At 41.8% G+C, this 25524-nt stretch overlaps 1 protein-coding gene across 1 annotated transcript in view; it reads left to right on the forward strand.

Moving 5' to 3' along the window:
* Positions 1-11898: 11898 nt before the first annotated feature.
* The window catches only part of LOC136883236 (general odorant-binding protein 28a), a 30805-nt gene continuing 17179 nt past the window's right edge, over positions 11899-25524 (forward strand). Inside the window, exons 1-2 of the mRNA XM_068229653.1 lie at positions 11899-11967; positions 21852-21909. Coding sequence (XP_068085754.1) covers positions 11911-11967; positions 21852-21909 — 115 coding nt within the window. The 5' untranslated portion in view covers positions 11899-11910. The remainder of the gene's footprint in view (positions 11968-21851; positions 21910-25524) is intronic.

Here is a 25524-nt window from a genome sequence, read left to right on the forward strand (position 1 = left end):
GTGCATCTGTTCGGTCGAGTTTTTGTGTCAGTTCGGTGACAGCCGAATATTGAGTTGTCGTAATGCAGACTAACAGTTATCAGTGAATTACTTGTAAAGCTGATTGTGAACAGTGAATATAATTTCAATCCATGCCATATCTCTATGTGAAGCTAAAAGGATTCTTCACGAAATTAGGTTTGAGATACCTACAGCTGATACCAGTTCAAAGAAATACGTTGCAATGACACTCAAAATGTTAAAGCTACGGTCAAGTAAAACAGTGAGGGATAAATTTATTGTATAACTTTTTAAATATCCGGTCAAGAGGATTTCAAATTTAATGCCTAGAGTTTCTTTCAGTTGTAATGTCAGAATTTTATATTATCATCTGAATTATCGTAGCAAACCTCACCAATTGAATAAATTTAAAGAATATATTTTGTTTCGCATCAAATACAGTTAATAGTTTTATATCAATGGTAGACCATGTCCTTTTTCCAGAACCTATATGATATGCTGTCAAAGTAATCTTATTAAAACCTCACACCCTAGAGATATTCAAGATTCTCATTTATTTGTAGCTGGCGCCCTTCAACAGTAGTATATGTAAGCAATTAGGTAAGTACTAAGTGTGAGTAGATAGTCCAACAATCGAGTATTTCACTTCACCCATATATTGTTTAATTTATAAGCGATAGTCACAAAAGTAGGCCTATTACGAAAAACGCACATTAAGCAATTTCCTCAATTGTGTCTGAAGTTGAAGGGCCAAATGCCCGGAAAGGTTTCAAATTGTAAGTCTTGGAGAGCTCTGTAAAAACGAAAAATACGAATTTCGAAAATCATTTCCGGCTTAAATGCAGTTCCAGAGAAACAGCCTAAAATCGCTTGTTTCTTTACTCTTTTTTTTACTCAGATGCTAGTCAAATAAACTTACATACATAAATATCTCTGTAATGTGTCCCATGGCTCAATGCCATGAGATCTTATTTGATATTTTGAGAAATGTCCACATCAAATGCAATTATAACGGCTTAAGTGGAACTCTGCACTGACTCACATTAGCGCTCGTAGTGGTAGAGAAACACAAACTGCTAATCTAATCGCCCGGATAATGATTAAGAAAAGGATTGTAAATTTTAGGAATAAATAAAGAATGTATTCTCATACATTTTGCATTTTATTTACTTCAAATTCGTAGCTCATATCCCAAAGATGTTTTCAACACTGACTTGCATGCTTGACGGGCTATAACTGTGCATTTTTTTTACAAATTGGTTTACGTCGCACCGACACAGATAAATCTTATGGTGACGATGGGACAGGAAAGGCGAAGAAAGTGGTCGCGGCCTTAATTAAGCTACAGGCTGGTGTGAAACGGAAAACACTCTTCAGTACTCCCGACAGTGGAGTCCAAATGCAAGCTGTCAGCTACGTTAAGCCACTTGCCCGGTGATTTCTGTTTTAATAGGAAGTAATTATGGATAACCATCCTTCGTTAACACTAATAGGAAACTAAAAGGAAAGAAATTCGACCATTCGGAGATTGAAGATAACGGTAAAAGAACGTGAAGCGCAACGAACAACGTGAATATGAAAGACTCCCAAGGCCTCGCAAATCTAATACCGTCAGAGGAGGAAAAGAATAAGAAACGGACAAAGGGTCAGTTACGAAGGATGAAAGAGAGGAGCATCATGGTAGATGTAATTGAGCCTCAGTGCCAGACACACCGAGGGACCCGTTATTGCCTCCTTGTATTCCTTTTCTAGCCACCCTATCCACAGGGGCAAATATTGTTATTACAGTAGATTATCGATTATCCGTGCGAGCATTAACCGCAACGATATATAGAAAAATGTGCAATACTTCCTTTGCGAGAATCAAATGATTGTAAATCTCTTATACGTATATCGATCATGGCCTTCATCAACAGTTGCTAATTTCAGATGAACGCTAGCCATAACGTCTTGCCTCCACTGTTGTTAGGTAACAATACTTTACATCACAGCCTGCACGGTTTTGAGATAACAATACTTTACATCACAGCCTGCACGGTTGCAAGGTAACAATACTTTATATCACAGACTGCAAAATTGCTAGGCAACAATACTTTACATCACAGCATGCATGGTTGTTGAGTAACAAAACTTTACATCACAGACTGCACGACTTTACATCACAGCCTGCACGGTTTTGAGATAACAATACTTTACATCATAGCCTGCACGGTTGCAAGGTAACAATACTTTATATCACAGACTGCAAAATTGCTAGGCAACAATACTTTACATCACAGCATGCATGGTTGTTAAGTAACAAAACTTTACATCACAGACTGCACGACTTTACATCACAGCCTGCACGGTTGTTACGTAACAATACTTTAAATCACAGCCTACACTGTTGACTGGCAACAATACCTTACACCATAGCCTTCACGGTTCCTAGGTATCAATACTTTAAATCACGGCCTGCACGGTTGCTAGACATCAATGCATTACATCAAAGCCTGCACGGTCTCTAGGTAACACTGCTTTATATCACAGCCTGTACGGTTTCTAGGTAACAATACTTTACATCGCAGCCTGCACGGTTGCTACGTAACAATACTTGACATCACAGCCTGCATGGTTTCTAGGTAACAATATTTTACATCACAGTCTGCACGGTTGCTGGGTCACAATACTTTACATCACAGCTAGCACGGTTGCTGGGAAAAATACTTTACATCACAGCTTGCACGGTTGCTAGGGAACAAAACTTTACATCATAGCCTGCACGGTTGCTAGGTAACAATACTTTACATGACAACCTACACGATTGCTAGGTAACAACACCTTATATCACAGCCTGCCAAGGTGCTAGGCAACAATACACTACATTACAGCCTGCACGAATGCTAGGTAACAATACCTTACATCACAACCTGCACTTTTGCTAGGTAACATTACTTTACATCACAGCCTGAACTGTTGCCAGGGAACAATACTTTACATCACAAAATACACGATTGCTAGGCAACAATACCTGACATCACAACCTGCACGGTTGCTAGGTAACTGTACTTTACATCACAGCCTGCACGGTTGCTAGGTAACAATACTTTACCTACTACCTACATGATTGCTGGGTAACAATACTTAACATCACAGCCTGCACAGTTGCTAGGTAACAATACTTTACATCACAGCCTGCACGATTGTTAGGTAATCTTACTTTACATCACAGCCTGCATGGTTGCTAGGTCACAATACTTTACATCACAGCCTGCATGGTTGTTAGGTAACGATACCTTACTTCCCGGCCCGCACGGTTATTGGGTTACAATACCTTATATCACAGCCTGCACGGTTGCTAGGTAACAATACATTACAGCCTGCACAATTGCTAGGTTACAATACTTTACATTATATCCTGCACGGTTGCTAGGTTACTACATTTTACATCACAGCCTGTACGGTTGCTAGGTAACAATACTTTACATCACGGCCTGCACGGTTGCTAGAAAACAATACTTTACATCACATCCTGCATGGTTGCTGGGTTGTAATATTTTACATCACATCCTGCACGGTTGTTAGGTAACAATACTTTACATTATATCCTGCACGGTTGCTAGGTTACAGTACATTACATCACAGCCTGCACGGTTGCTAGGTAACATTATTTTACATCACGGCCTGCACGGTTGCTAGATAACAATACTTCACATCACATATTGCATTGTTGCTAGGTTATAATACTTTACATCACATCCTGCATGGTTGTTAGGTAACAATACTTTACATCACAGCCTGCACGGTTGCTATGGAACAATAATTATAGCCTGTACGGTTGCTAGGTTACAATACTTTACATCACAGCCTTCATTGTTGCTAGGTAACAATACACTACAGCTTGCACGGTTGGTAGATAACAATACTTTACATCACATCCTGCACGGTTGCTAGGTTACAAAACTTTACATCACATCCTGCACCGTTGCTAGGTTACAATATTTCACATCACAGCCTTCACGGTTGCTAGGTTACAATACTTTAAATCAACGCCTGCACGGTTGCTGGCTTACAATACTTTACATCACGGCCCGCATGGTTGCTAGGTTACAATACCTTATATCACAGTCTGCACGGTTGCTAGGTAACAATACATTACAGCCTGCACGGTTGCTATGTTACAATACATTACACCATATCCTGCACGGTTGCTAGGTTACAAAACTTTACATCACATCCTGCACCGTTGCTAGGTTACAATACTTCACATCACAGCCTCCACGGTTGCTAGGTAACAATACTTTACATCACGGCCTGCACGGTTGCTAGATAACAATACTTTACATCACATCCTACATGGTTCCTAGGTTATAATACTTTACATCACATCCTGCACGGTTGTTTGGTAACAATACTTTACATCACATCCTGCACGGTTGCTAGGTTACAATACTTTACATTTCATCCTGCACGGTTGCTAGGTTACGATGCTTTGCATCACAGCCTGCACGGTTTCTGCGTAGCGATACATTACAGCCTGCACGGTTGCTAGGTCACAATACTTTACCTCGCATCCTGCACCGTTGCTAGGTTACAGTACTTTAAATCACATTCTGCACGGTTGCTAGGTTGCAATACTTTACATCACAGCCTGCACGGTTGCTAGGTTACAATACTTTACATCACGGCCTGCACGGTTGCTAGGTAACATTACATTACAGCCTGCACGGTTGCTAGGTCACAATACTTTACATCACAGCCTGCACGGTTGCTAGGTTACAGTACTTTAAATCACAAGCTGCACGGTTGCTAGATTGCAATACTTTTCATCACAGCCTGCGCGGTTGCTAGGTTACAATACTTTGCATCGCAGCCTGCACGGTTGCTAGGTAACATTACATCACAGCCTGCACGGTTGCTAGGTTACAATACTTTACATCACAGCCTGCACGGTTGCTAGGTCACAATACTTTACATCACAGCCTGCACGGTTGCTAGGTCACAATATTTTACATCACAGCCTGCACGGTTGCTAGGTTACAATACTTTGCATTACAGCCTGCACGGTTGCTAGGTAACATTACATCACAGCCTGCACGGTTGCTAGGTCACAATACTTTACATCACAGCCTGCACGGTAGCTAGGTGAAAGTACTTTAAATCACAGGCTGCACGGTTGCTAGGTTGCAATACTTTTCATCACAGCCTGCACGGTTGCAAGGTTACAATACTTTACATCACAGCCTGCACGGTTGCTAGGTAACAATACATTACAGCCTGCACGGTGGCTAGGTCACAATACTTTACATCACTGCCTGCACGGTTGCTAGGTCACAATACTTTACATCACTGCCTGCACGGTTGCTATGTTACAGTACTTTACATCACGCCCTGCACGGTTGCTATGTTACAGTACTTTACATCACTGCCTGCACGGTTGCTATGTTACAGTACTTTACATCACGCCCTGCACGGTTGCTATGTTACAGTACTTTACATCACATCCTGCACGGTTGCTCTGTTACAGTACTTTACATCACATCCTGCACGGTTGCTAGGTAACAATACATTACAGCACAGCCTTCATTGTTGCTAGGTAACAATACACTACAGCTTGCACGGTTGCTAGATAACAATACTTTACATCACAGCCTGCACGGTTGCTAGGTCACAATACTTTACATCACAGCCTGCACGGTTGCTAGGTCACAATACTTTACATCACAGCCTGCACGGTTGCTATGTTACAGTACTTTACATCACGCCCTGCACGGTTGCTAGGTAACAATACATTACAGCCTGCACGGTACTAGGTCACAATACTTTACATCACATCCTGCACGGTTGCTAGGTCACAATACTTTACATCACAGCACGCATTCCAGTATGCCTAAGGAAAAAGTCTTCTACTAGTGTTAAGTTACGAAGCTTTGATATGAAATTTGGAGAAGGATTTTCTTTACAAACGGTTTAGTTGGTGAATGTCGTGGCTAAAAAACGTTTTAATGCGCACAACATTGTAACACAGCAGCAATGTCAAACGACAACATGTCGATAAGAAGAGGCGGCGATTGATATTCAATAAGGCTGGTACGTCTTCAGAGATAGACCGATGTTCGGATTGTTCAAAGGATGGTGTCAACAAATATTCCTCTAAACAAGGAGAACAATCCTCATTTCAAGAAATTCCTGGAGAAATTCACTTAAGAGATCTCTTCATACAGAATCAACAGTGCGAAAGAACTATTTATCGCGTTGGAATACTCCGTGCTGATCGCCCTAGGGAATTTTTCTACTAACCTCAGAAGTGACAGAGAGAGCAAATGATTGAACGAATGCAATTCTTTTTGATAATGCACTAAACATTTTGTGGAAGGATGTAATAAAGCGGGAAAACATTTCTCTGTTTGTTACCGATGCTGATCCGTACATGGTGAAAGCTGCTAAAAGCCTCAAGCTGTTTTATCCAAGAATGATTCACGTCACTTGCCTTGCCTTACGCATAATCTGCATAGGGTGGCAGAAGAAAATATCTAACGTGAATTTTTTTAAAGCACCACTGTGGGTTGTGACTTTCTGCTGCTTTGTCACCAGTACCTCCACAACCAGTTCTTACTAGGTGGAGGACGTGGCTCGATGCTGCCGCGTTATTATTGCGAAAACTACTTCACTATCAGAAACATTATTAACGGCTTCAACAAAGATGATGCCTCTTCTATCAAGATTGCGCAGGAATTTTTTCCAACAGTTTGTCAGAACGTCTGGTATATATTAAGCCAACTTTGGAATTATATCGAGTGCAATTACTGGTTTAGAATCTGCTGCATTAGAAATTCATGCAAGTATTGACATTGTGAGAAGTGTTGAACTTTCAGTACAACAATCACATGGAATAGTTGGTGACAGTGTAAAATGATAATGCTTAATCGAAATTATGGTTTTCACCGTGTGTGCAAGATAAATGATGTTCTTAGAGGAGAAGGTACCATCAAGATGAGTGCATACTCGACAGCGGTGATTTAACATTATTTAAATATGCACCAATAACATTTTATGACGTAGAAAGGAGTTTCTATTCTTACTGAATGTGTTAAGTGATAATCGGAGGTCTTTCGCGCCTGATGGTCCTCTCATACACTTCAATTACACCCGCACTATAGGCTCTGCCCGCCTACCCTATTGTTCTTTTTCTTTTTGCTATTTTGCTTTACGTCGCACCGACACAGTTAGGTCTTAAGGCGACGATGGGACAGGAAAGGCCTAGGAATGGGAAGGAAGCGGCCGTGGCCTTAATTAAGGTACAGCCCCAGCATTTGCCTGGTGTGAAAATGGGAAACCACGGAAAACCATCTTCAGGGCTGCCGACAGTGAGGTTCGAACCCACTATCTCCTGGATGCGAGCTCACAGCTACGTGCTCCTAACCGCACGGCCAACTCTCCCGGTCTACCCGAATCTACTGAAGGACATGTACTTAATTCGTTTCTTGGTGCTGAATGTTGATGAAATCTGTGCTTAAACGTTCCGAAATATTTTTTAAAAAATATATTTTTCCTAGCAAACCACCACTGCAGGGTGCAAACATGTTTTGACTTTTAAAATCCTGTGTGATCTGATAATCTTAGCGTATTCACAAAAGTTTGATAAGTGATATAAGGATAATAGACTATGAATAATTGCTGCACATGTATGTTCAGAAAACTAATATTAAAGTAGGAATAAAGAATTTAGTTAACAAACATGTATCAGAAGGATTGCCGTTTCGATTTATAATTTATTTTTAAATGGCCATATTTTTATTAGAGCCGGCCCCGTGGTGTAGAGGTAGCATGCTTGTCTCCCTCTCGGAGGCCCCGGTTTCGATTCCAGGCCAGGTCAGGTACATTTCTCTCGACCTGAGTTCTGGTTCGAGGTCCACTCAGCCTATGTGATTAGAAATGTGGAGCTATCTGACGGTGATGTAGCGACCCCGGTCTCGAAAGCCCAGAATAGCGACCCAGAGGATGCATCGTGCTGACCACACGACCCCTCGTAATCTGCAGGCCTTCGGACTGTGCAGCCTAAGGCCCATCCAAGGGCGATAAGTGCCGTGGGGTTTGGTTTCAGTTTTCATATTATTATTAATAATTTTCAAGCCATATTTTGTAATTTTTACTTCATATTTTGTCATCTTTCAGGTGATATTTCGTCATTTTTGAAGTCATATTTGCTTGCTTATTTGGGTTATTTTTAAGTCTTAAACATCAGGGCCCTGGACATGATCATACAATCTTCTCTGGGACAGGTGCCATTCCCATTTTCGTTTCTGACAGGGTCCAGTCTTGTAAGACCCAGTGAAACATTTTCCACCTCCATACCGTGTAGAACCTGCTCATGCTTCTTAGTTGTAGGCCAACATTTCGACCGATAGAGTGCAACTGGTCGAACCACGGAATTGTGGACTTTTCCCTTCAGGCGGGTCGGAATTTTCTTGTCACATAGCACACCAGTGACCTGACGCCACTTACTGATGCTCGGGTGTCGGGCAATGTATTTCCGTCTGAGGTGATGAGTGATCCAAGATGTTTAAATTGGTTGGCTTTAACTAGGTCTTGCCCGTCGATGGGAACAGTATCAACAGTCTGCAAGTCACATTCGGTTTTAGTGATGTTCAGGCGCAATCCATTTCCCCAAAACGGTCTTTCAAAATTTGCAGATTTTCCAAAGTCTTTCTGGACTGATCCGCAGGGATCACATCATCACCATATTAAATGGTCCACGGGTATGGCGTCTGGATGTTAGCTGTGACTCTATCCGTACACAGGATAAATAAGAGAGGTGGCACTGCTGAACCATGATGAACCGCGACATTGAGAGCAAATGGGGGTGAGATCCCTACCGGACAGCGAACCACCACTGGTGACATTGTAATAGAATGATAAGCTTATATTGTACCCGGTCAAAAGCCTTCTCTAACTCCAATAAGGCTAGGTGTAGAGGTGAGTTTGTCTTTCTATGTTTTTAATTACTGCGTTTCCTTTATGTGCTTTTGAGACGATTTGGTCTCGTTTTATATTTTTCTGTCGGTTTCTAATACCATTGGAATTTTCATTTTAAGTCTTCGCTGGTGGCTACGGTTCTTTATTACTTCTCTTTTTGATACTGTTATGTTTCCGCAGGTAATTTTTACGTCAGTGATTAGTTACATTATGTTTTTGTTCGCGTGGCGTTAATGACAGTTGAACTTTAAACGTACCTTTTCGGATGTATTTTGTCTTTTAAAAAGGGTGTGTTGGATCTGTTTACTCTCGCGAGGATTCAATTAGTTTTCCCTGGTTGTTGTTTTATGCCTTAATTTGTTTATTATTTAATCCACTAATTTTGATGTAAGTGTTCATTTGTATTTTAATTGCAACTTTTTTATTCGGGAAAAAAGTCAGTGAAAGATGTCATTTTATGGGCTATGAAATATTACGAAGGTTCAAGTAAATTCGTATCATCAGTTTGCAGATTTCTTTTTTTTTTATAAATACGTTCAATGTTAGCTCATGTACAGCGGCAGTAGCAGCAGTTATGCCCCCTCCCCCTTCGTGGAGAAAAATATTCTTATTAAATTTTACCCTCTTGATTTTGTTTAGTTTCAGCAGATGCACAGATGAAGGTTGATGGAGACATTCCGCCAGGAATCACAACCACGTCAGATCGCTGCTTTCTCATCATCGTTTTCGCTTTCTCTGTCAAGTGACCACGGAAGCTGTCTACCATCAACATGGATGGTCGACGTAACCAGGATGACGAAACCACACTGTTTTTCTAACCGGTTCATGTACAAATCTTCGCTCATTCGCCCCTATTCCTGCATTCTCACTTGCATCCTTGGGGACAGCTTTTCCTTTGCCTTTGGTTTTCGCTTAAGAATTGCGAAATGGGGTAGTTTGTACCCATGAGCAGTGACGCACGCTGTTTTCCTGCCCCTATAGTTTGAACTTGAACGTTTCTTCGCCTGCTTTGTTGACCGTAGTCTCCCCAAGTATTTAAAAGAAATACAGGATTTTCGTCAACATGTCCTGTTGGTCTCATGGTGTAATCATGCGTCTTCATTAAATTCAAGACATGTCGCTAAAATGCAAACAGTCAATACTGGTATGTTTTGGGTAGCCATTGAGCCATTGTCGTTCTTCTGCGGACCACCAAATCATGGCGTGCCATAAAACACCTTGCCCAACCGTAACTTGCTTCAAATTGACTTTCAGGAATCTCCATTCTTTCAGCAATTTTTCGTCCTTCAAACTGTAGCATTCAACTGAAATAGAAGTTCCGTCTTCTCGTGTTTTATGTACGTACTCAGAACATCGTTTTCCAGTTTTGGATATTGCGCTTTTCCCCCGCGAAACGCCTGCCAATACTTTGACGTGCAACTTTTATTCAAATCCAATGCTGCACGTTCTTTTCATCAACATCAAACTTCCTTCCCGCTTCTTTTTTATCATTTTCTTCGGCGTAATACACCATTTGTCACGTAAAATTTGACGTGTAACTTGCTCTGACATGAGTCATGTTCTTCAGCTTACAGCGGTTAACTGCTGTGTAAACAATGAATGTTACCAGGTACCGTACTTTCACCACCCTTAACCCCGCAGGCTAGCAGAGGCGAGCAGTGAACTCTAAGGCCCTTAACACACGAGCGTTTTTTGTCGTCGTTATCGACTGCAAAAATACGCATCTTTGTGGCCGGCTCAACCACTTCTGCAGTTCATTATGGCCACATTTTGTGGCCGAGCCAGCGACAAAATGTGGTCCGGTCAGCTGGGACAGTCGGCATGTGGAACTTCGGTCATTCTCATTTATAATAGATTCTGAAGACGAGGCTGTACTTCTTTTGCTCATGCGAAGAAGCAGGAAAAGAAGGAAAACGCGGACAATGTGGTTACATCCAACAGTAGAAGTCCGGCAACAGTTGGGGAAGTTTCATACTTTACAGTATATCACGAACTCTGCAATTATCCAGATAAGTTTTTCCAGTTCTTTAGAATGTCAAACACGTCTTTCAGTGAACTACTAGAGGAAATAGGACCAATTATTTCACGGACAGATACTGTGATGAGGAAGGCTATATCGTCAGAAGAATGACTCGCAATAAACATTTTGTAAATAAATATATGTAGATCTTACCTATTTCATTTTTCTCTTTCGTGCTTTAGTTCTGGAAGTTACTGTGAAGGACTTCACAGATCTTCTCCCATGTTCTGACCTTCTCAAATCGGTTGCTGTATGTATCACTAGCGTAGTTCCATACGACGGGTTCGGCTTGAATCTTGGCAATGAACGTATCTGTATCAAACGACTCCATCACGAATACTGCCAGCGGGAACCTGTCGCCAGGATGTCGCCCGTGTGTAAAGGAATGCGCTGCAGTTGGCAAGTGGTCGGTGGCCGGGATCGGCTACAGCTGGCGACATGTGGTTCGCATGTGGTCGAGAAAACGCTCGTGTGTAAAGGGGAGGTATTCTTCCCATTGCATTGTATGGTAACGGCAAAGCGGCGACATGAACCACTTTTTGTGGTCGACAACGGCGTGTGTAAGGGCCCTAAGAAATGTTCAACACTACCACATTTCCTTGAACGAAGCAACGTACTTTGAGACTACAACATAATTCAGTAAAAAAATCCCGACAAATGTCTCAAAATATCAGCTGCGTGTTTTACACGCGTAAATACGGTATTTTAGCTAAAATAAATGCCTGAACCTCCGGGCTTTACGCTACTTGTTGAAGGTCTCGTTGAACATCCGCTACTTTGACAGCCGTGACAACCTTATTGTCTGTTGATTGATCGTCTGTCTCCCGATGATGTGTTAGTAACTGAAGGTGTTTCCTGTGAATTAGAAATGTTGACACCACGTCCCCTATAAAAGACAGCACGAAGGCTTCCTTGTTACTCTAAACACCACCACCATGAAGACCGCTCCTGTTCTGGCTCTGTTTTGTCTCTTGGCCACTTCCTGGGCCCAGGTGAGTTTACTCTTTGTGTTCGAAATACTCCACTACAGCACCAATATGGCAGACCTGAATAAGACTTTTCTCCGTTTAGAATAAAACTATACTTTCCATTCTCAACCTAGTTAAATGTAACCTAGCACGTTTTCAGTCTGTTGAACACACAAGTTAACATCAATATTACACTAATTGTTAATATTATTATTTTTGTACAACCTTATAGTCGGTAATATAGCACGCATTTCGATGAAATGAAATGGCGTATGGCTTTTAGCGCCGGGAGTGTCCGAGGACATGTTCCGCTCGCCAGATGCAGGTCTTTTGATTTGACACCCGTAGGTGACCTGCGCGTCGTGATGAAGATGAATGATGATGAAGACAACACATACATCCAGCCCCCGTGCCAGCGAAATTAACCAATTAAGGTTAAAATTCCCGACCCTGCCGGGAATCGAACCCGGGACCCCTGTGACCAAAGGCCAGCACGCTAACCATTTAGCCATGAAGCCGGACACGCATTTCGATATTTTACATACACTAAACAGAGCTTAATCACAATTGACATGATTTTACAATATATGCCTTCATGATTCTCTTCATTCTGAGCATTCAGGAACGATCGTACGATGTTGCAAGTAATAAGACAATAATACAAACCCTTCCTACCCTGTGATAGATGTTGCAGGTATTCAAAATTGCACCCTTTTGTGCCACACTGGGAGTGAAAATGGGGAGTTTCATTAATTTTTCTGGAAATTATTTTGGTGTGAGTCCAGTGGTAGAAAGGAGGAAAGGAAGAATCGTCACTCTGTCTTGTTTCCAGAGCCTTGCTACTTCCATAGCCAGAGGAGTATATTTGTCGACCTTCTTCCTGTATTTCTGTTTCATATTGTATTCATGCTAGATAGCAATCCCAGTCAGATATGTATGTTCAATTTTTCCGTTTGTTAATGCTATGTCTGGTCTATTGTCCGGAATTGTTTTATCTGTCTGTATCGTTCGATTCCAGTAGAGTTCAAAATTTTTATTTTCCAGTACACTTAGCGAGGAGTATTTGGAGTAAGGCACCGTATTCTGGATCAAGGATCGGGTCAGGCAATTTCTTGGTGTCTACATCAGTGTCAGTGTACGATGTTGTTGCTAGTTGCTGATGTGCTCAATGGTTTCTGGGCTGCTGTTGCACTTTCTGCACTTGTCGTTGGTATCTTTAAGGATGTGTTTCCTATAACTATTGGCTGAGATCACTTAGTTGAATCCCTCAGATCCTGGAAATAACTCTCCCCTAGACAGCCATGAGTTTGAAAGCTTTTATCAATGTTCTCGTCATTTCTCTGGTTGTAGTACCTTCCATGAAGTTCTTTACTAGCCTATCTCTCTACCTTCTCCCTGCGCACGATGTTCATGTCTTTGATATTTATGTGGCGTTCATGTAAATTCAGAGGGGCGTAGTTTAGATCTGCTTCAACCACAGCTTTATGTACATTGCCTTCATCTGTCCGGCAATAATAATAATAATAATAATAATAATAATAATAATAATAATATTAATAATAATAATAATAATAATGATAATAATATATTCTTCTTCTTCTTTGTCGTTTAGGCCTACTGAGGACCACGGGGTTCGTATCTACTCTTCGGTAAAGTTGTTACTTTCTTCTTCTTCCAATACTCCTTCATTTTCTGACTATGAGCCGGCTTTCCCTCCTCTGTTCACTTAGTTCCTGTAGTCTTCTCCATGTTTCGACTATTACGAGAGTCGTAATGGTGGTTACCTAAAAGGTAACGGGTTTTTAACTATCAAGGTTGTAAGCACTGATCGCCTCACCGACCCAGTTTCCCGCTGGGATTGGTTACCCGACCTTCCACTGGGTTGCTCGGTTTAACAGGGACACCTCTTGTTGGTTACATGCTGGAGTTGGAGTGAAAGAGGCTAAGTTGGGTTCTCTTGCTGAACCCAATATGATAATAGTTGCAGATAACAAACAACGACGCGTTTCACTCCCATTTGCCCAGAGCCATGTGGTGACAAAAACCACATGGACTCCTCCCAGGTTAATTCCTGGGACCATAATAATAATAATAATAATAATAATAATAAATTATTATTATTATTATTATTATTATTATTATTATTATTATTATTATTATTATTATTATTATTATTATTATTATTATTATTATTATTATTATTATTATTATTATTATTATTATTATATGACTTTGCTGGCGAGACCTGGTGTTCACAGTGCATCATGTCTTCTGCTATGGGCTAGAGCAGTGGTTCCCAACCTTTTGTGGCCCATTTCCCCTTTCCGGAGGTTGATCAACACCTATCGCCCCCTTTTCATTTTCATCGTATGCCCTAATTTTAACTTGAAGTAAAGTGTAAATAAGCAGCCTTATTATTTTAAACAATTCTATTACCATACATAAAAACAACCAAAACATTTTTTCGGACACTCTTAAATAAAACAGAAAAAATTAAAATTCACACTTTTTACAGTATTTTTAAAAACAAATAAGTGAAATAATTAACTAAGATCACTGACGTACATTTAAAAAACAGGAGTACATGTTTTAATTTTTAAATTGGAATCTGGAATAATTGAGAAAGTTGACAGTTAAATTTTGAAAAAATAAATGAAAATTTGAAAAAATGATTGAAGTCAGTATAAGGCTCCCAGGAAACAAGATGAACCTAATCAAGGCCAAAGGAATTATTTCATCATTCATCGCCAAGTTTGATATTCACAGGCACAGTACATACTGGCCGTAAAGAGCCGATTCAGTTTCCGACCCTTTAAAAGGGTTCATTGTCAGATAACGAGACTCCTGAATTCCCAGAAGACAAAATCCTAATGTTTACTCATCACCTTGATCAGTTATAAACTGACACGGAATCAAGATTTGAATATTTGACCAAGTTACAAATTCCGGATTGAATTCTAGATCCATTCTCGTTTGAAGCTGTGGATAAGCTTGATAACTCTTTGGAGACGGAGTTTCTAGATCTGACGTATGGCTGTGAGGCGAAAATCATTTTGAAGCAGATTGGTTACGAGTTAGCCTGGGTGGAGCTTATGTACACTTATCCACAAGTGTGATGCAAAACTGAACAACTTCTCACATTCAACACATTTAGTTGAAAAACGATTTAGTTCTGTTGTCCAGCTCCTCATAAAACAAAGAAATAAGTTGGACATTTGCTTCAAAGGAGACTTTCGCCTGAACTTGACCATTATAAAGCCGAATATTCAAGCTTTAACACAATTACACCAAGCACAAGGCATCCATTGACAAGGTAAAATGAAACAATAACGAAGTTCCATCTCGCGTTGCTTCAAATTCTCACTTTAAACAGGATCAGACGTGTCGAGAAACTCAGTAACCGTGTCAAATAATGTGTCTGCCTGAGAAAGTTTTCATTCCCCACCCTGAAAACTGGAAATAATTTGAAGAAACAGCGCAGACAGTTTCATTTGGAAAGCCACCTCACGTTCGGTAGAAGCAAGCGTTCGAATTCCTCATAATTTTCATGGCAAAGGTGTCGGAACAGACAGTCATTGAGGGAATTAGCTTCGATATCGTTGACATCAGCAATAACCAGTTGTAGGGTTTCTTGCAGGACACCATTCAATGTCTTCGCAGTTAAGTGTTGACGATGAATGACACAGTGAATAGTGATGACCTCCGGCACTTCTTTCTTAAGGTGGGCTAGAAACCCAGCATGACGACCTGACATGGCAGGAGCACTGTCTGTTGCTCAAGGGCTCGCGTTTGTTAGCAGAATCTCTTTTCCTTCAAAATAATCTCGCACTACTTTCAAAATCGATGATGTCTTCGTACTAGTAAGCATTTCCTCGGCAATTTCCTTTTATTCATTGATAAACTTCACATAAGCTAATAACATTGATTTGTTATCAATCACAGTTGATTCATCAATCTGCAATGGAAATTCACTTTCGTCAACAAACTGGTGAGTTTGGATTCAACGTCCGTGGCCATTTCGTCAATTCGCCTGGAAACAGTACTGTTGCTCAAAGGAACCGATTGACTTATTACTAGGGCCCTTGCCTAGCATGATTTTAACAATTTCTTTGTAGCCGGTAAAACAAGAGTTTCGTCAATTTGTGAGGTTTACCACATTTAGCGATCAATAAAGACACCTCGTAAGAAGCAAGATGACCTTTATCAAGATCGGTTGCTCGTTTTCTAAATAATTCACTCTTATTAAGCCGTTTATCAGTTTTTGCTTTGAGGTGTTGAAAATAACTAAGTTCTTTACTCACTTTATCACTGTGTACTCTTGATAAATGATCTTTCATTCGCGAAGGCTGCATGGCTTCATTACTAGTAAATGTTTTATCGCACAAAAGACAATGCGGAAGCTGTACATTTTGCGGTGACGCGATAAAACCGAATTTTAAATACTCAGATGAGTATTGACGACACTTCGTCTTTTTTTAATCCATTATGCATGAACGTCTACACTTCAAAACAAACGCACAACAATAGAAAAGACACGCACAAAAACTGATGGTGAGGAACACAAAGGTTAGTTAAGACTGAAGACGAATGTAGGCCAATGGCAAGTATGTTGTGATGGCAGGAAAGGAAGGGGGTTAAGTCACCAGTCGGCCGCACTGAGCAACAATAGGTGGTGACTGTGGAGAGGAGTGAGTGCAGTGAACTCGCCGGCTACTCGTGCTACCCGGCAACTTCTACTGTACAGTACTATTTCAAATTTTCCCCTTTAGAATATTCATCGCCCCCAAATCCCCCCACCCACTTATTTATTTCCCCCTTGATAACCCAAATCTCCCACTTGGGGGCGATCGCCCCCAGGTTAGGAACCACTTGGCTAGAGCAATTTTGCTACTTTCATTGATCTGTTTCAGTATTATCCTTGGCTTTAACAACATAAAAGTTATTGCTAGTAATGCCATTCCTTATGTAGCCAGTGCCTGTTATGAATGGTGTGAAAATATCGCTCATAGGGTGTATGGATTTCAGTGGTCTTGGCAGATTGACATGTAATAGAAACTTCTGGCCCAGTGAGGAAAGTAACGAGAAATTACCTCACTCCTCCTTTCCCTAGTATGCCCCTTCAATGAGGCATAGGCTATCGAAGACAGCTATTGGTGGAGCTGTGGAGGTTTAAACCAGTCTTCTGGCCAAGTGCCCAACATACGTTATTGTCAGGCTGTCACTCGTTAACAAGTATGATTGTCTTCCAAAAGTAAAGTTCAAATCACATGAGTTCTTTGATGGTTGTATAAACCAATTCTGGAAATCCAGACTCTACCACAATATTAATCACTCTGTCTTGGGTACCCACTGGTGGTTGATAGTTGTTACTTCTGCTGTTCAAACGCTCTTTCCTAGCATTGCTTTTGTCCGCCAAGAGTTTCCTCCGTTGTAGTTCAAAGGATAGGTGTCCTTGTGGACGAGGCGACGCCATTCTGGATGAATGGATGCCGCAAACTCCCAATTTTCAGGGTCGATTTGACATTTCTTTAGATTCGCCTTCAGAACGTCTTTACAGAGTTTTTGTTGCCCAGCCTGTTTTCTCTGTCCAAACTTCAACTCAGAGTACATGATTTGTTTTGGGAGACGTGACTCAGGCAAGCAAATTCCATGACGTGTCCATCGATGCTAGTGTTTTATTATGAGAGCCTCAGCGCTGGTTTTATTAGCTTGCTCCAGGACATTTATGTTAGTGCGGCTGTCTTGCCACTTTATTCATAGGATTCCCGTAATGCAGCGTTGAAGGTATTTTTACAGATATAGTAAGCGCCTTCTGTATCTAACTCAAGTTTCACAACCATAAAGTATAGGAAAGAAAAGAAAACATATTATTATACAAGGAATAAAAATGCACACGATTAAACAATGAATAACATGTTTCGCTCTTGAAAGGACATCATCAGGTTCTACCACACTATTAAACAATGAATGACATGGTTCGTTCTTGAAAGAACATCATCAGGTTCTACCACACGATTAAACAATGAATGACATGCTTCGTTCTTGAAAGAACATCATCAGGTTCTACCAAGTCACACTCAAATATTTAGAACATTTATGCTGCAGTAGAGACGAAGGAGCCTGCCGCGTGGTGTAGGGGTGGTGTGCCTGCGTCTTACCCAGAGGGGCCGGGTTCGATTCCCGGCCAGGTCAGGGATTTCTACCTGGATCTCAGGTCCGGTTCGAGAGGCACTCAGCCTACGTGATGTGACGTAGGAATTATTCTTATTTTTGGAGTAACATCGGCGGAAAAGAATAATATTAACAGCAATATCTGACCAGCGTAGTTCCTAAGCGACAGGCAACCATACGACTGGTGGGAATATTTCAGACCCCACACAGACCTACGTAAAATATCACAACCTCAGATATGATCTCTTCCCAGGGTAAAGGAACTACCATCAAATACTAGAACCACAAAATTAGCGGGCAGAGTTAGCGCACAGCGTTGGTAAGTGAACCGAGAGGATCTTGCTTGGTAAGTACACTGACTGACAGAGCAAATGCAACACCAAGAAGGAGTGGTCAGAACTTTATGCCAATTGCAGGGTAGACTGACGTCACTGAGGTATGCTCATGATGTGAAATGCGCCGCTGTGCTGCGCACGTAGCGAACGATAAATGGGACACGGCGTTGGCGAATGGCCCACTTCGTACCGTGATTTCTCAGCCGACAGTCATTGTAGAACGTGTTGTCGTGTGCCACAGGACACGTGTATAGCTAAGAATGCCAGGCCGCCGTCAACGGAGGCATTTCCAGCAGACAGAAGACCTTACGAGGGGTGTGGTGATCGGGCTCAGAAGGGCAGGTTGGTCGCTTCGTCAAATCGCAGCCGATACCCATAGGGATGTGTCCACGGTGCAGCGCCTGTGGCGAAGATGGTTGGCGCAGGGACATGTGGCACGTGCGAGGGGTCCAGGCGCAGCCCGAGTGACGTCAGCACGCGAGGATCGGCGCATCCGCCGCCAAGCGGTGGCAGCCCCGCACGCCACGTCAACCGCCATTCTACAGCATGTGCAAGACATCCTGGCTGTTCCAATATCGACCAGAACAATTTCCCGTCGATTGGTTGAAGGAGGCCTGCACTCCCGTCGTCCGCTCAGAAGACTACCATTGACTCCACAGCATAGACGTGCACGCCTGGCATGGTGCCAGGCTAGAGCGACTTGGATGAGGGAATGGCGGAACGTCGTGTTCTCCGATGAGTCACGCTTCTGTTCTGTCAGTGATAGTCACCGCAGACGAGTGTGGCGTCGGCGTGGAGAAAGGTCAAATCCGGCAGTAACTGTGGAGCGCCCTACCGCTAGACAACGCGGCATCATGGTTTGGGGCGCTATTGCGTATGATTCCACGTCACCTCTAGTGCGTATTCAAGGCACGTTAAATGCCCACCGCTACGTGCAGCATGTGCTGCGGCCGGTGGCACTCCCGTACCTCCAGGGGCTGCCCAATGCTCTGTTTCAGCAGGATAATGCCCGCCCACACACTGCTCGCATCTCCCAACAGGCTCTACGAGGTGTACAGATGCTTCCGTGGCCAGCGTACTCTCCGGATCTCTCACCAATCGAACACGTGTGGGATCTCATTGGACGCCGTTTGCAAACTCTGCCCCAGCCTCGTACGGACGACCAACTGTGGCAAATGGTTGACGGAGAATGGAGAACCATCCCTCAGGACACCATCCGCAGTCTTATTGACTCTGTACCTCGACGTGTTTCTGCATGCATCGCCGCTCGCGGTGGTCCTACATCCCACTGAGTCGATGCCGTGCGCATTGTGTAACCTGCATATCGGTTTGAAATAAACATCAATTATTCGTCCGTGCCGTCTCTGTTTTTTCCCCAACTTTCATCCCTTTCGAACCACTCCTTCTTGGTGTTGCATTTGCTCTGTCAGTCAGTGTACATAATTCAAATAAAGGGGAAAGGGTGTAACATCAGAAACTTATCAGTGAAAAGAAGTTAATTGAAAAAAAATATATTTTACAATAAACTTCAAATAAGAACAGATTATTATAGTTACCAAGATATAACATGAAAATTCGCACACATTCCGAAATAGTAACACTACAAATCCGATCGTGTAGATCGTGACTAGATTTGGAAGTGACGCAGAAGGAGTTTCATTGAAGCTTATGACGAAAGATCCATCCATGATAACTACATACTTGACAGTTTCGATTACAAAACCCAGCAGGGTGGGAAACTTAATTTAAATACCACACAAGTAGAAAATAGAAATTAAGTCCATAAAATAGAAAATAGCTAAAGGGAGAAATCGGAAGATAGGGGAGGTAGGAAGCAGTGAAAAATCAGGCTGCCATATAGACACTGACCGTACCACATGTCTTCCCGAACACGTAAGTACTCTTCAAGCATTTGTCCATGGAAAGTCCACTGTGGAAAGTTGAAAATGGACTGGAGATATTAAGTGCTCAAATATTATATGTTACACAGAATGAAGTTCAGGTAGCAATTAATGCCTGAAGGGCGATTTGTAGTAAGTCTTTAAGCGAAAACACCATGTAAGTTCATGATACATTTTGCTCACCCAGCTTATGCGATGAATTTGAAAAGTGGCGTTCCAAGTAGTTAATTAAAAATCGCAACAGACCAGTCGCTTGCGAAATTAACTGCTCCCTTCAGTACATATAGTCACACAATGCCTGACTGCCGATATCATGGTGGTGCGCTCTTACCTAGTAGCACGTGGCCAAGTCCATAACATGCTAGAAAGGAGTCCATGTATGCGTGACGTAGCGGCAGGGAAAGAAAGAGCGGAGGGGAGCTCCACAGTCTGTAATGAATTGGGCGAGCAGCCAGAGCAAACGATGCAGGTGTAGCAGCAGTAGACCGACGAAGTTGGCAGATGGTAAGAGAAAACTATAGAAATAATAGATTTTGTAGAGAGTACGTGACAGTGATTACAATTGAGAAGCTATCTGACGGGCGAGAAAGCGGCGTTGGTCTAGAAAGCCAAGAATAACGGCCGAGAAAATGATTCGTAATGCTGACCACACGGTATCTCGTAATCTGCAGGCCTTCGGGCTGAACACCGGTAACCTGGTAGGCCAAGACCCTTCGGGGCTGTTCCACCGTAGGATTAGAGATAAAGGAGGCCGTCATTAAGATAATTTCCACATTATTTATTTATTTATTTATTTATTTATTTATTTATTTATTTATTTATTTATTTATTTATTTATTTATTTATTTATTTATTTATTTAATTTTGTTTTGAATTTGCTTTACGTCTCAACGACACAGATAGGTCTTATGGCGGGAAAGGGACAGGAAAGGAATAGGAGTTGAAAGGAAGCGGCCGTGGCTTTAATTAAGGTACATTTGCCTGGTGTGAAAATGGGAAAGCACGGAAAACCAAATTCAGGGATGCCGACAGTGGGGTTCGAAGCCGCTGTCTCCCGGAAGCAAGCTCACAGACGCGTGCCCATAACCGCATGGGCAAGTCACCCGGTGTTCCAGATTTCAAGTTCGTAAGTATTAAACAGAAATAAACATGCATTTTCTAAACATTTAGTGTGACTTGATAGAATGTGAAGAACGAAACATGTCATTCCTTGTTTAATAATGTGTTTCTTTTACAGGTATGTTGTAGTATAACCTTTACATTTAACGTGTGAGAATGATCACATAAAGCACTGACATTAAATGCTGTGAAGTAATACTTGTTATATATTACAGATGCTGCTTCACGGTTTACAGTCACAGCCACAGCAAATTTCATAAAAATATATTCTACCAACTTTGTATATTGATACACTTTAGATTTCCATTTATTGTCACATATTTTAGGTTAATATCGTGTGTGGATAGGAATATGCAGTTTATGAGGTTCTGTGATATTTCAGAGCGACGAGCAGAAGAAGAGGTTGGATAAATGCCTGGAACAGATTGGACTCACACCAGGTAAGATTCTTTTTTTTTTTATCTTTTTTTTTTTTTTTTTGCAAGCTGCTTTACGTCGCACCGACACAGATAGGTCTCATGGCGACGATGGGAAAGGGAAGGGCTAGGAGTGGGAAGGAAGCGGCCGTGGCCTTAATTAAGGTTCAGCCCCAGCATTTGCCTGGTGTGAAAATGGGAAACCACGGAAAACCATTTTCAGGGCTGCCGACAGTGGGGTTCGAACCCACGATCTCCCGAATACTGGATACTGGCCGCAATTAAGCGACTGCTGCTATCGAGCTCGGTTGGTAAGATTCTTTGTTGTTTGTGTGTTGCATTCAAAAGAATCCATTTAGTTTGTGAACCTAGGTGAAGAGTTTCGTCCGTATGTTTAGAGGCAATCCTTGAATCTAACATGAGTAGAATGTGAAGGTCATAATGAACTTTATCTCCACAGTTGGCAGATATCCAACATAAATCATATCAATAAAAATAAAATTGCCAAGTTGTCTGCACTGTTCCCTTCATGTCGTTCTTAAGTACAGGATGATCCAAAGGTCCGTTAACACTTAAACGAGGCAATACTTCACGGAATATTGGAGCTAGAGAGGTAATAACTGACACACATGATTGGCATGTCATGGGGTTTTATGGACACCAGAATAAAGTGCAAAAAATGACTAACAGATGGCCCTGGACAGCAACATGTCAGTGATGCCGCTTGAGAACCGCGTATGGTATAAGAGGAGCTGTTGTGAGAGATGCGTCTGCAATCGCGGCGTGTTAACGTTACAACAAAAAAGCTCTGTTAGTGAAGCTGTATTTACTTTATTTTGAGTCAACAAAACCTCGTGTCATGTCAGTCGTGTGTGTCAATTATACCACTCTACCCCCAATATTCCGTGAAATTTTAGCGGACATTTGGGTCACCCTGTATGATGAAGGGCTCCCTGTCGAGTCGGTACAGGTGTACTTGTTTCACCCGGAAGGACGTGGGTTCGATTCCATTGCAGAAAGTCCAGAAATGTAATAAATATTTCCATTTACGAAGGTGGACATGTCCCTCAGGTTCGCTCAGACTACAGCAAGAATTAGTACCAGGTTGACTGCGGAACAGGTGCGACCGGGCTTAGATCTAACACTCCAAGGGTCTACGTGGCCTGTACGGAGTATGCTGAGCATTCATTCCGGAGGTTGGTCGAATCCTCAATAGTTCTGCCACCAGGTGTCCTAATTGACCTAGGAATCACTGACGCGGAATACTAGGGAAATGAGGAGTGAGTCAGTTTTCCGTAGTTTTCCTCGCCGAGCCAGAAGTTGCTATTACATATCTGTCTGTCAAGCTCTCAGAAATGCACGCATCAAGCGACCCTACGAGTGATATTTTCATTTCATTCAAAACAGGGACCGGCTGCATAAAGAATGGTATTACTAGCATCGCTCATACCTCGGTCACCTTCATATTGAGACTGAGATAGATCAATGTTCTAGCTCGTAGTGAACCGTAAAAATTACCAGTCTTACTAATAAAAACTCCTTATACAGTTGTTGAACACTTGTATACATTGAATAAACCTCGTATAATCGTTGCATATTGTTCTTACTAATAAATGTGGTATACATGATTCACAACAGAAAAGAATTAGAAGCAGAATAGAGAGCATCATAACATTCCAGGAGAATCCAACAAAATGTAAACCCAAATTGGTCATATCTGAGAAAGAAAGAAAGAAAGAAAGGAAGGTCAGAAGTGAAGGGATGAAGAGGTTCTGGGAGAAGAAGAAGCCTTAAGTTCAATGCGGTCCATAGGTGGCCAAATTTCGGAAACAAGAAACATGGTATACGCATTGTATTACTATACTGCACGTATACACTTGTTCCAAACCGTAGGAATCTCCTCTTGCAGTTCACGTTCACCGCCGTTACGATAGCTTTTGCTGTTATATATAAGAGCAAATCCTTTATAGAAGCCATGTAATAGTACGGATAGAATACTAGCATAAACAAAACAATAACAGTAATACACACATTTCAGCGGTATATCTCACTAGTAATCATTATGTCACTGATGGTAATACTAACCTCGTTTAGCGCTCATGTGCGTATTGCTGTGAGAACATGAAGTTCGCAAGATATAGAGCCACCGCTTAGATCTTTCATTAAGTCCTTCCCGTATGTGGCAATGAAAATTTGAGCAATCTCTTTCGTAAATATGTATTTAATTTTTAAACTTTCGTCATCTAGGAGAAAAGGGTCACTCCGTCTCTTAAATTGTTATACCTCACTAACATGCCCAGCCTACATAACCTATAAATGTCCCTTGCCTTCTATGTTACAAACATCGTGGAGATCATCTACGTTATTGCCCTTGAACACTAGTGAGACAGATTTTCTTGAAGTATGACAATACTGAGAGAGTGTGACCTCACTGAACAGAGTTTAGCATCCTTGAGACAACGAGTTCGATCAATGTCTCTCTCATTATTAGTCTCTCTCTCTCTACCGGGCGAGCTGGCTGTTCGGGTAGGAGGCGCGCAGCTATGAGCTTGTATCCGGGAGATAGTAGGTTCGAACCCCACTGACGGCAGCCATGAAGATGGTCTTCCGTGGTTTCCCATTTTCACACCAGACAAATGCTGGGGCCGTACCTTAATTAAGGCCACATCCGCTTCCTACCCATTCCTAGGCCTTTCCTATTCCATCGTCGCCATATGACTTATCTGTGTCGGTGCGACGTAAAGCAAATAGTACATTATTAGTCTGGGGGTATAGACTGAAATGATCAGTTTGATTCAAGATAGTTGGCAGCAAGGGAATCACTTACGCAATTTCTAAATTGGACATGTTGGTCAGACTGATTTTAGTTGTCAGTAGGAGAGAACTGCCCCTTTTAGCACAAGAAAATGCATTGGAGAAAAAGCTTAGTCGAAGCGTGTGAAGAGCCGGATGAAGGAAGAGATCGTTCCCATGAATGTGTGGAGGGAGTGAAAAGCAAGAAACTCAAATACACATCTCGCTCAAAGCCCAAGCAGGTATTCACTACTTGCAGGTAGCATGTTGAAATGAATGCATCTTATGACTAGGGGTCATGCATGACAAAATATGTGCCAGAAGTGACGCCACATTATTCGTTACCGTAGGTCTTGGTCGCCAAAGATGCCACGGCTACAAGTTAAGTTCCTTTGATGTAGAGTTACAGTTCACCTGGATATAACATTGAGTTTTATTTATTCAAAGATACACTTATGATTATGAGCTTTCCGCAAAAGGAAAAGTTTCATTTTGTAGCAAGACCGGAGTTAAATGAGTAGAATTTCGCTTAAGTTTTGACTCCGTCGTTTTCAGAAAATGGTTCCTTATCTCAAATTGATCCATTCGCTATCTTCCATCATCCCTGAAACTTTGTAACATCATCGCGGATAAACCCTGTATAGTTTATATTTAGTTTAATTTCACAGTTATTAACAAATAAAACGTGTTTCAGTAAACAGTAGAACCTACCTGTGACGAAAAATATCTGGGAATTCCAGGGTTAACATTAGCTGCATCGGAACAGCACACATGTTCAAAGTTGTACAAAATGCAATTTTCTAAATTTTGAACTTTTAGCGCACAAGGAATATACATGTTCGCCAT

This window comes from Anabrus simplex, chromosome 11, assembly GCF_040414725.1.
Source record: "Anabrus simplex isolate iqAnaSimp1 chromosome 11, ASM4041472v1, whole genome shotgun sequence".
NCBI classification, from domain to species: domain Eukaryota; kingdom Metazoa; phylum Arthropoda; class Insecta; order Orthoptera; family Tettigoniidae; genus Anabrus; species Anabrus simplex.